The 12,404-nt window shown below is 42.8% G+C and overlaps 2 protein-coding genes across 2 annotated transcripts in view; one reads left to right on the forward strand and one right to left on the reverse strand.

The window, feature by feature from the left end:
- Window positions 1-12,404, forward strand: part of LOC140331927 (ly6/PLAUR domain-containing protein 2-like) — a 32,358-nt gene that overhangs the window by 15,468 nt on the left and 4,486 nt on the right. The window lies entirely within an intron of this gene.
- LOC140331926 (ly6/PLAUR domain-containing protein 2-like) lies at window positions 5,815-7,343 on the reverse strand. The gene is made up of 3 exons (XM_072413256.1): window positions 7,305-7,343; window positions 6,290-6,403; window positions 5,815-6,064 (listed from the first exon to the last, which is right to left on the reverse strand). Exons 1-3 carry the CDS (start codon window positions 7,312-7,314, stop codon window positions 5,862-5,864), a joined length of 327 nt encoding a protein of 108 aa, XP_072269357.1. The 5' UTR covers window positions 7,315-7,343; the 3' UTR covers window positions 5,815-5,861.

A 12,404-nucleotide genomic window follows, 5' to 3' on the forward strand; every position in this document is an offset into this window, starting at 1 on the left:
ATAGCTGTACAGGCTGTTATATGGAACCAAAGAGGTGTATGGGCCTGGCGGGGCATATTCTGGGCCCCACAATATCTGTGCCCCTCCCCCTCTCACTTTTTATGTAGCATTGAAATCTCTGTTTTGTTTGGATTGACAATTGTAAAACATTTTTTCAGATCCTTGGTGTAGTGTTATTTTCTGAATTGGGTTGGATGGAGCTGGGTTTGTTTGGTGGGCATTTTATGGGCATTTTATGGGACAGGGGAGATAAAGCAGCTCAATTACACTAAAACATTGCTAGTGATGATTGGGGGTTAACAGTTTGTGGTGTATTATTGCATGCTATGTTAAGGCAATATTTTAAAATAAATGTTCCATCAATGCACCCACACATGATGAAAGTTGCATGTAGATGTGATTGGGTGTTGTGTTATATTCTGTATTGGGTTCTACAGAGTCACATGTAGTGTTGATTTAGGTATTATATGATTGTGTATAGACATTGGGAATTATTAATAGCTCATTCACACTATTGAGATTTCTATTAATGGTGTGAGCTGCACAATACACACATAATAAGGATAATTCACACATTTTAGAGTATTGGGGTTATGTGAGATAAATCTTTATTTTTCAGTTGTTACTGCTGTGTAATATTGGATTTCCATTCTTACAAAAAAGCCAAACACCAATAGAAAAATACCAATGTAGCAAGGGTAGCGGGGCACCACCATGGAGGACATGTACCAATGCAGCATAGGGAGCCAGGCAATGTCATGGGTAACAAATACCAATGCAGCATAGAAACATGGCCAATGTCACAAGAAACAAATATGAATACATTATGGGGAGCCGGGCACTGCCATGGAGAATTAATACCAAGGCAACATGGGGAGCTGAGCTGTGCCATGGGAGATCATTACCAATGCGGTATGGGAAGGTGTGAAATGTCATGGAGAACAAATATCAATATGGGGAGCTGGACATTGTCATTGGGGATCAGGATGCTGAAAGATTCTCATCACATAACAAAGTAACACAGGCCTTCAAAATTCAATGACTTGAAAATTCTCATCAATATTTCAACTGTTCCTTATGCTTTCTGGGGCACTGAATTATATTTCCATTTTTCCTTCCATAAATAGTAAAGTTTTCTAACAAAAAACATGGAAAACATCTAGAAAAGAAATATTCTCATCACTGGTAAGAACTAAAAAATCATAAATCAGTAAAAATGTAAAAATAGAATAAAACAGTATGAAAAATTGGTTTCTACACATTCATTCACTGGCATTTTCACTTCAAAACTTTTCTTACGGCTTCCTCTTTTTTGTTTTCTTGTCCACAGCTTCTCAATGCCTCCCCCAAAATAACTCTCAGATTTTAGAAACATATGACTGCATATTATTTACATTTAACTAAACATTTATTTTCCTGAATGCAGCATAATTTCACATTGGCTCTATTAATTCTTGTAATGCTTTGTAGAAAGCTTTGTATGCCAAATAAAGATTTCTATCCATAGAAAGGATTTTTCCCGGCCCCTAATAACCCAACCAAGGCTCCTTCCCCATTCCTCCCCTGTTCTTCCTTGGTCCTCGCTCCAGGAATTGTACCCCTACCCTTCCTTCCCTGGTTTAGGGAACCCGTAGTAAACCCCATAAGCTGTGGAGGTGTCCATGGTGGTGGTGGGGTATAAAATGCCTGGGTGTCACTTGGTTGGTGAGATGAGCTGGCTTATCTTTTCCTAGCTTCCGCCACGTTCCTGGTTCATCAGGGTGCATGTGCAGCGGCTCTGTTTCTATATCCACCCTTTGCCGGTACTAGGTTTGGTTTGACCATTTCTGGCGGACGGACAGTATTTATGTGGTTGCTAGTTACCTGGCAGCGTGGGGCTTTGTGTGGCGCCATTTTTAAAATACAAGATGTCATGTATGGTTCTGCTGCTTCTTGCCTCTTCATTATTATTCTGTTCAATTGTTTCCTGTTTTTGTTGTGCAAAAATAAATATAAATATGTATACACATATACTTTTTCTGAATCCATGCCTCACCTGGGTTTTTACTTTTTCCTTCAGCTCACAGCTTACCTACGCCGATGTGTCAGTCACAGTCTTTGCGGGAAACCTGAGGTGTTTGTTTTTAGGTAAGTATTGCCGCCATTTTGCGCAAAAGAATGCTAATGTTTTACTTTTTATTGCAGGATAAAAAGCCCTGAAAGGAAGCATACCAGAAGATCCATGCATTTATCATCAACCAATCAGGAAGCGGCTTTCCACCAGTCCCTATTGATTGGAGAAGATCTTTTTGAGGCCACGAAGTGGATCAGCTTTGATCCGCCTCATGGCTTAAACTTGCTAAACTTTGCCCCCTGAATCCAGGGGATACAGAAATTTGGGATCTGCCTTCGTCAGTTGCAACAATTGGCTTGGGATGTTGCTCTGCCCATGAAAAAGTCGGTCATGGTAAAGAAAACGATGGACTTGTTGCTTAGATGGGGATCTTAAGAGGATCTACGCTGCAGCGGGTCTTGTTAAGTCATGGTTCGGTTGCTGTCAGTGTTTAGGGCTTTGCCTGGGTTGATGCAGTAAAGTGTCTGAACCTTGCTCTGATGTCCTTGGGGGTCAGCCTTTGCAAAACATGAAATGGTTGTCAGTTTTTTGGCTGAAACTTCCATTAAATTAAAGAAACTTTTGGCAAAAACATTTTTTCCATTTCCAGGAGGGCTTCATAGGGTCATGGATTTAGTTTCAAAACAGACTCTGTGTTTGCTTCCATACAAAGGGAAACTTCTGTCCAGTAGACCTTTGAAAGAAGGTATACAGCTAGTGACCAGAGGTAAATCAGGCCTGATTCCTTAGAGGTGTAACAGGTGTCCAGATCAGGTCAAGTTTTCTGTGATCCTTTTTGGAATCCCAGAGGGCCCAGGTCTCGTGAGTCCTTTAGATCCCATTGGCGTAATTTGCAGTCCTCCATGGCAAGATTTTCCACAAATAAGGGCTTTCCATCTGACAAGTCCTTGTAAAGGTGATTCACAGGCTCTAGAAGTAGGGGCAGACTTTTGAGTTCTTCCAAAATTTAGTAAGACAACGGTATAGTTGCCTAGGCTGCTTTTCAGAACACCAGATAGAATTTTCCTCATGTCCTCAAGGTCCCGTTTTCTTCAAACCATGGTGCCCCCAGAAAAGTCCAAAAAATAAATAGTTTTCCTATATTCAATAATAAGGTGCACACAATAAAGCCCGTTCTCTTTTGGGGACAAGGAAAAGGCTTTTATTCCAGGCTATTTCCGGTACAGAAGGCTTCCAGGGCAATCTGTCTAGTTCTAGACCTGAAGGATTTGAATTGGATAGTCCAGGTCAAGTCCTTCCATATGGAGTCGCTTCGGACCGTCTGTTTGGTTTTGCATCCCACAGAATGGCCGATTTCAATCAATTTGAAGAATGCATATCTCATGTGCTGGTAGCTCCCAGCTATACCTTCACTTCACAATCCTCCAACACCTTTCCCAAGAACCTTCAATACCCCGTTAGCAAAAATTTTCTCCGGCTCAAAGATACGTGATGTTTTTGGGGCTTATGTCATCCTCAATTCCAGCCGTACCATAAGCCAGGTGGCATCAGCACAGACTGCAGTTTTGTTTCCTCCACCAGTGAGATCATTATTATTACACAGTATTTATATAGCGCCATCATATTACGTAGCGCTGTACAAAGTCCATAGTCATGTCACTAGCTGTCCCCCAAAGGGGCTCACAATCTAATATACAACTTTTTTATTCACTTATCAACCTGACTGATATTAGAATTGACAGTCTTTTATATGTCTAGGGCGCTCCTCTTCCTTCCGACGCTCCAGTTTGTGGGAGATCTACTAAAATATTCAACAATAGTATTGGGGACCACCCCCCACTGGATGAAACACCCCTGGTTTTCTCTCCTATGATAATATAGCATACGGCCCCTCCTCACCTTCAAGCCAGCAAAGATCTCCTCTCTGCATTTTGCTACTGTTTGTGAGGTAGAAGCACCAACAAATGATGTATTTTAGTTTCTTTTATTCCTCCATTTACTGGGCATTTGCTAAATAACCTTATCAACATTACCAATAGGGCAGCAGGGTGGCTCGGTGGTTAGCACTCCGGGCTTTGCAACCCTGGGTCCCAAATTCCAATATCAGCCAAAGCACCATCTGCATGGAGTTTGCAGGTTCTCCCTGTGTTTGTGTAGGTTTTCACCGGGGATTCCGGTTTCCTCCAACATTCTAAATACATGCGGTTAGGTTAATTGGCTTCCACTTAAATTACCCTTGGCTGTAATATGACTATTGTAGGGACATTAGATTGTGAGCTCCTTTGATGGGCAGCTAGTGACAGGGCTATGGACTATGTAAAGCACTGCATAATATGTTGGCGCTATATACTGTGTAATAACCTGATTTGCTAATAAAATATACATTGTTTAGTGGAGTGCCCTGGACATAAAACAACCCATCATCCCTCCAGACGGTGGCTGCATCCTCACTAATATGGGGCTGTAGGTCATACATTGCAGGGATTAGGTCAGTGCCCATTACCTCCGCACATAGAACCGGCAGCAAAGTACCGGTACTGGTCACAAGAACGGAGAAGACTATTGGAGCAACAGAAAAGGCAATTCTGCATTCCCATGAATATTGTCAGCAAAGTGGCCACTATCATATATATTTATATATTAGAACAGATTTATTCTGCACTATTGCAGGTACATTTGCTATTTTTTAGGAAGGTTTAATGGATCACACTGGTTCAATGAACAAACCTATTACATTACATTTGTGGGGGCTCACTGGTTGCTTTTCTCTATTCACTGCATCTGTAAACCATGATAAATATTTGTTGGACTACTAGAATGCTATAGAACTAAGAATAGTCAGGGGGAACAAATGCTACTGAAGCATCCGGCCCCTAATCCAAAGGGCTTTTGACCGGGGAGGGCCGCTACTGGAAACCATACACGTGCAGCACTCCATGCTTACACATTCTCCAGGATGAGAGGAAAGGTATGGGGAGACATGGTTTCCTTCCCTGGCAGCCAGGTATAGGAGGACCTTTCACGAATAGAAGGAAGAGGTATACATGTTCACTGTCCCATTTCATAGAAGGAAGGCTGCAAGCCTATTGACTGGTCTGGTTTCAATATTAGGGGGCCTTAGCACTCTTCTCTGGGGCAGGGTTAGGGATTGCACGGCTTTACAAAAACTGCCCCACCTAACGTGCCTAAAGCACTTCTGAATCTACTAAATTAAAAAACACAATCAAAGATGGCAACTTTCCAGTTTTCCCTGAGGCCAACAAGACATGGTGGAAGGAGTGATGGGAGGGAGACACATCCATGAAGAATAAGGGTTAATAGACCAAAACCCCACACATTCAGAATGTAACATAGAAGGAAGAGAATACAGGAAAACAAATTTAAAGCACCACAGGGGTAGAAATGGAGGAGAGGAGACAGTGCAAGAGCAGTTATAATAAAACAAAACCCCTCAGGATGAGAGTAGTAGTACTTGCACATGGCCGGAAGAGATCCGAGTAGATTCCCCACAGAGCCCGGCTCACATGACGGTTGGCTAAGATTTCCTGGAATGTTTGGAAAAATATTTCCTGGGGCCCGGCCCGCTACCTTGACAATTCTGGATAGGAAAATGGAAAAGGTTTTTGATTGTCAATCTCTCAAGCCAGTTGTCACAACATTTGGCAATATTAGACTGCTGGTGGAGGTGTAGAGTAGTGTTAGGTGGAGATTCTGCTTTGCCAACTATACGGAAAATCCTTTCCAAAAATACACAACCCCACTTTAGGGATAAAAACATTTATTGGGTAAAAACACAACCAAACAGGAATTATTTCAAGAGGGCCCCTAGGAAGCAAAGGGCCACTGTAAGGATGGTGTATGTGGCTTGTAGGCCACCGATGCCACCGGAGGCCCCACCGATGTTGCAGAGATCAGTGTGGCAGCAATAGGCTACTCCTGAGACTTCGTCATTATTGTAGACATTGTTATTACACGTGTACACACAATCCTTCGTAACGTAAGAAAATCCATCTGGAAAAGTAAAAAAAACTTCATTAAAAAAAAATTCTCAGAAACCCTTCACCCCTCCCCCCCAGTATAAAATATTAGGAACAAGCCTGAAGTCAGGGAAGTCTACCCCTTAACTAATGCTTGTTCCAGGTCAGGGGCTCAGTGGTCAGACCACCCACAGACTATTACAACCTACACAATCAGGAATGGCGGTTGCACACAATGCAGCCATGACCGGCTACTTACGGACTTCTATCACCACGACCCTGCAGAAGGTCTGGTTGTTCGGGCAGATAGCAGTCGTCATGCAGTTGTCTTCGCTTGGTATAGCGTTACACGAGTAACATTTCAGTGAATAAGCTGAAAGACAGGAAACGTTAGTGAACACAGACACTGCTCAGGGCAGAGACATGCCATTACTGGTTTGAAGGTTTCCCAATGGATATAGCATCAGAAACCCCACAGAGACTGTAACCCCTTCCCCCACCACCGGTCACAAAGTATTGGATAAGTTCTAAAACCCAACAACATATTTAGATGTACTGGCTGCTTCCTTCAGCCCCCTTCCTTATTGAAAATCCTGCCAGTTAAATTCTTACTATCCCAGGATAACGGCATTCCATACTGTATTGGAGGAGCCACATTACCTTTTTTAGTACAGGACTACAGAACACCTCTCTCTATCATCCATTGAAGATTGGACAGGTGTCCTGAAGTACAAAAAGATAGCCGGAACAATTCTCATAACAGCATGCAGAGTGATCGGCTCTCAGGTGCAAAACAATTCCACAGATAGCATGCAGTGTTGTTATAGCACCATCATATTCCATAGCAGAGTACAATAGCATGTTAGCAAACAAATTATTGGAGCATGGAGTGAACATGGAACATGAAAACACCATTACAAGTTTAGACCAATCTAGACCAGTTCTTACATCTAGTAATTTATTCTAATTTAGTGGAATTAAGACAATTCCCCCTCCCCCATAGAGCCAAAAAGAGATCTGTAACAAACGTCTAACAAATTGAAGCCCCCCCACCCCATGTATGGACTGCAAGGATATGGAGAAGAGCACCAACTCTGGAATATGGAGGTGCAGAGTTAGGAACTGAAATCACTATGAGATGGAAGAACCACCTGGAATTGGCCATGACTCTCACTGGAGTTAAAAAAATGCCCAAACCCTAATAGTTCATCCTATAGGGCAATAATAGACTACAGAGCAACCACCATAATACAGAACACATGGACTGGACATACCTGAAGCCATGCAGAGAGCAAGGAGGACAAGCACACTTGTGTAAGCTGCCATTGTGATAGGGAAAGAACCTCCCCAACCTCTTCCTTCCATTTATATGTTATCAGTGACAGGTGCGCTGGCATCAGGTATGTCCAGTCCATGTGTTCTGTATTATGGTGGTTGCTCTGTAGTCCATTGTTGTTCTGTAGGATGCACTATAAGGGTTTGGGCTTTTATTAAATGTTTAATCCAATGAGAGTCATGGCCAATTCCAAGCAGAGCTGAATGGTTCCTCCGTGGGCATTTGTTTGATTGGCAGACTGCTATTGTATTTTGTACAGTGCTATGGAACATGATAGTGCCATTCTGCATGCTAGCTGTGCCACTCACTGTTTTGTTCCAATTTAGTTTAACATTTGTTGTTGTCATGCAAAAAATCCACTCTGTGACCTATGTGTGGGGTGGAGGGGTTAAAGCCTCTGTGGGGTTTCTGATGCTGTCTCCACTGTCTTCTCTGAACAATGTAACTTCTCTTCTCTTCCAGTTTATTCACTGAAATGCTACACCTGTGATACAGAAACAAGTGAGGACAACTGCAAGACACCCGCTACCTGCTCTGCCAACCAGACCTTCTGCATTTTTGTGCTGATAGAATTCGGTAAGAGGAAGATAATGGCGGCATTGCATGAACCCATAGGGACCGAAATGAAACCAGTCACTGATCTGTGTGTAGATTTGTTGTACATCTGTTTTCTTTACCCACTGAGCCATGGACCTGACCCAAGCATTGGCTGAGGATTAGACTTCTCTGTCTGCAGGCTTGTTCCTTAGATATTTTGTACTGGGAGGGCTGCAGGACCAGTTTTTTATTGAAGGTTTTTCTATTTTTGCAGGCAACGTTTCTTATATCACGAAGGGCTGTGCATCTGAGTGTAAAAGTGGCCCCTTCTCAGGAGGAACCTTCTGCTGTACCACTGATCTCTGCAACGACAGCGGTGCTTCCGGCACACAAGCCACGTACACCATTCTTGTTGTGGCCCTCGGCTTCCTAGGGGCCCTCCTGATACAGTCCACATAATGCATGTTTGGTTTTATAATGTGAAGACTTTTTTTTTTTAACAAATAAAGGTTTTTACCCAATAGTGGGCTCGTCTTTTTTGGAAGGGATTTTCGGTATAACTGTCAATGCTGAATCTCCACCTCTACCAGCAATCTATTCTTTTCCCGTCATTTCACAAATGTGACAACGGGCCTGTGAGATTGCGATGGGATAGAATGTTCCCATTTTCCAGGAAGTATTGTCAGGACCGAGGGCTGGACCCGAGAGAATACCTGCAGCTTGGCTTTAGAGTGTTCTGTAGTGCAAAGCCAAATTCTATGAAGAATTTCCGGGACTCAATGTGGGACCATCAGGAATCTTGTAGGTGAACTTCCTGTGCCCATTTTGGCATTGCCATAGTTAAATCTGTGCCAACTGGCAAGGGAGCCAGGTACAAATGTAGGGTCAGGCTTTACCTTCACCTGCTTCTTGCTGGTTCACCGGACCCTCCAGTTACACCTGGATCTCCTTTCACCTAGCAGGGTGGAAGTGAAGGGTCTGAGCTAGTAAGGAACTCGGTGCAAGTGGAGCCTGAATTTCCAGGTACAAGGGGCATTTTATTGTGAGATTTACCGACCCCTGCTACCTGTGATGAAAGCAGTCCCAGCCCGCACCCTGCGCATGAACTTTCCAGCACAGTCCAGGCACCAGCAGGCTAAAGAGGTGCCGTCACGGGGCAAGGTTACCCCTCTGTTACCCCTTGCCACACACTATCACAGGTAGACTGCCACCATGTGCTTAGATGGAAGCATGGACCGTTACCCTTGACAACCGCAGTTATGTTTCTGCTTCTTTAGTGTCACCCCAGACAGGGATGTCTCAGCAATCACAATGTTATAGTAGTGTTCTGGGTTAGTAAGTTACACTAATTCTACTTAGAGCATTCAGAGATTCAGCTTACACTGTTTAGAGTGTTTATTAAGTAAAAACATACAAAAACACATACAGAAAAATAAAGACTAATCTAAGAACAATAGCAGAGCTATAACAACATTGGTTGGTTTTCCTGGTCCAGGTTGCTGTGTAAAGTCCAAGTTATCAGTCACTGGGCTCCCTGCAGTGCTCCATGTGTCGGTGCTGTTGTCCTTAGCAACAAGATGGAATCAGTGAGAGCTCCCTCTGCTGGGCTTACATGGCTGTTTCTTATGCCAACCACAGAGGTGGGACTAATAGGACCATCCAATGATAGCAGGGTGGGGGCTGTCTGAGGGGCTGTGTCCGCATGGAGTATGATGCTTGTAGACGCTCCCTAAAGGCCCTTGTTCTATTCATTATTAATAATTCCATAAGTACAGGTTTTATGAACTGCCAACCCCCAGACTAATAATCACCACAAACTAAGGAGTTCACAGAGACCAGACTTGGCATGTCTGGGACTTATGGTTCACCAGGACAGGCTTTGGAACTACCCAATGGTGATATACACAAAATTCACTCTCATGTGACCTGTCAATCACCTGGGATTATTTAGTTACTTGCTCATGCAGGGGGTTTTTGGTAGGCAAACCGAAAAGACCATTTCATAAACGTATTTACGAACATGTATGTTTGATTAAAAATGGCAAAATCAGCACCCCTGTTAGTTACCATGTGGGTACAGTACATCAATTCGCTGCATTAGAGCAGATACAATCCAATCCCGGGGAGGCGACTGACAAGAAACTTTTCAGAGACAAAACGGACTATCACCCCGGACTCAATGACACTTTTAGTTTCAAACCATTTCTGTAATTTACTAAATAAATGTATGTAAGCTAATATTGATGGATAGAAGTTATCTCTTTGAATCCATTGTATACTAACATGGATGCTTACAAATTGGTGATGCACGGTTATTACGGTATATGAAATAATAGACAACAATGTAATCTAAAAATAAAATATAAAAATTAAAAATGTACTTTTATTTTTATTTCATGTTGTGTGGTGTTTTTGTACTGTAAAAACCATTTAAAAGCAAATTACATTGTAATCTGCTTTTAAATTTCCCTCTCAGACACACCCCCATACATCACCAATCACATCACTGGAAGATGACTCCTCCTCCCGAGTGATGTAAGTGGGGATTTCCCTGCCCTGCTCACATAGACGCTAGAGCTGCTCTGCATCTCCAGAGAGATGCAAAGCACAACGCAGGACTTCTGGTGACCACCCCCGGAATTTGCTATTGCTGCTGGCATCTGCAGTGAGATGTGAAGCACAATGCTGAAGTCCTACATTGTGCTTTGCATCCCTCTGGATATGCGGGCAGCAGCATGGCCGGGACCCGGGTGGTATTCAAAAGCAGATTACTCAGTAATCTGCTTTAAAATTTCCCGCCCGGCCACGCCCCCCGACGGACTGGCACCTGGGCATCACACCAGGACCATCAGATCGCCGCTGGAGCATGGGGCAAAGGTAAGGGGGCTTTTTAAAGTTACCCCGAGTGTGGACTTGGGATTACCGCTTTTTGCAAGTAAAATCCACCCGGAGTCACACTCAGGATTACCGCTAAGGGGGTTAATATATATGGTTTGTATGGTATAGTATATTCCATATATGGGGTGTACTGTATTATACATACCATATACCACAATAAACATTTGATTACACACCTGCAATGTAACTAACACTTATCTTTATTGACCTAGATGTTAACACTACAAATGCCAAAACACAAAGCTACTACCCCTGAGGAAGCCTAACTAGGCGAAACGCATCGGGTGCAATTACCAACATGATCAAAGCATTTTCAACATATGGCATCAATATTGTATATGTGTTGTGCTGAGTTGGAATATGTTAATTTAAGAGTTTGAGGACCCTCATAAAAGACTTGATGGTCCAATATCAAACGAGTTAAGGATATAGCGATATACCTGGACACTGCAAATCTCTCTCTGTACTTAATGTATACTTATGTATGATCAATCAGATTTGTATGACAAATGGAATGTAATTTGTCTTTGAAATCTGTGAACTGACGTACAATCAATTGAAACACTCAATACAAGTTTCCTCTTTTTGTGCAAAACCCCCTGCTCTCTTCTCTTTTACTGATTTGTTTTGTAATATTTAGGGTTAGCACATAAGTCTGTCAAAGAATCTATTCATTTCCAGGTCTCCACCAAGTATCTCTTGATTAATTCTGCACCAGGACATGCCAACTATGGTTTCCAGGCTTTCCTGAGGCCTAGGAGAATAGTTCTTGGTCTCATAATGCTCCCCATAATGATCCAACTACAAATCAACTACTACTTTATACAGAATGGTAGATTGGAAATACAAAAATTATTAATAAATAGGTTTCAGAATACGTCAGAGTTTAGGCAGAGGTCACTCTACTAGCATTATCTGAGTTGCTGTAATTTAGAGGATCAGGAAGGATGCTGGTTGTCGGATCAAGACATATTTGATAAGGGGAGATTTATGACCCTGGTCTGTTATACTTTCAAACAAAGACCCTAAAGAGATGCTCTAGCCCCAACTACTTAACATTTAAGCAGAGTTCCCACATAACCACTATCCCCAATATCACAAAGAGCGTACAAGAAAATGAAATTGAGTGCACCACGGGTGTAGAAATGGGTAAAAGCACAAGAACAATGGATATATAATAATTAGAAAACCCACAGAGAAGGGTTTTGAAGGAGAGTAGAGCAGGTAAGGCTAACCACTCCACCTGCACCAGACTTCCTTAGTTCAGCAGCTCACCCCTTCACTTGCACCCAGCCCGAAGAGATCCAGGTGTAATTGGAGGGCCCGTTTAACCAGCTAGGGAGCCCGTCCAGTGCAGGTAAAGCCTGACCCTCCGTTTTTACCTGGCTCCCTTGCAGCTTAGCCTTAATTTAACTTTTGAATGGGGGGGGGAGGGGCACAAATATTTTCTTTTGGGGTTCAGCACCCTGCCTTAATACCTTCTTGATAGTTAGGGAAAACAGGAAAGTCATATTCCATGCCAATCTCTCAAGCCAGTTGTTGCATTGGGTTAAAAACCTTTATTAAAATGTTTTCACATTATACAACCAAACATGCATCATGC

The sequence above is a fragment of the Pyxicephalus adspersus genome, chromosome 5 (genome assembly GCF_032062135.1).
Source record: "Pyxicephalus adspersus chromosome 5, UCB_Pads_2.0, whole genome shotgun sequence".
Taxonomy (NCBI): Eukaryota; Metazoa; Chordata; class Amphibia; order Anura; family Pyxicephalidae; genus Pyxicephalus; species Pyxicephalus adspersus.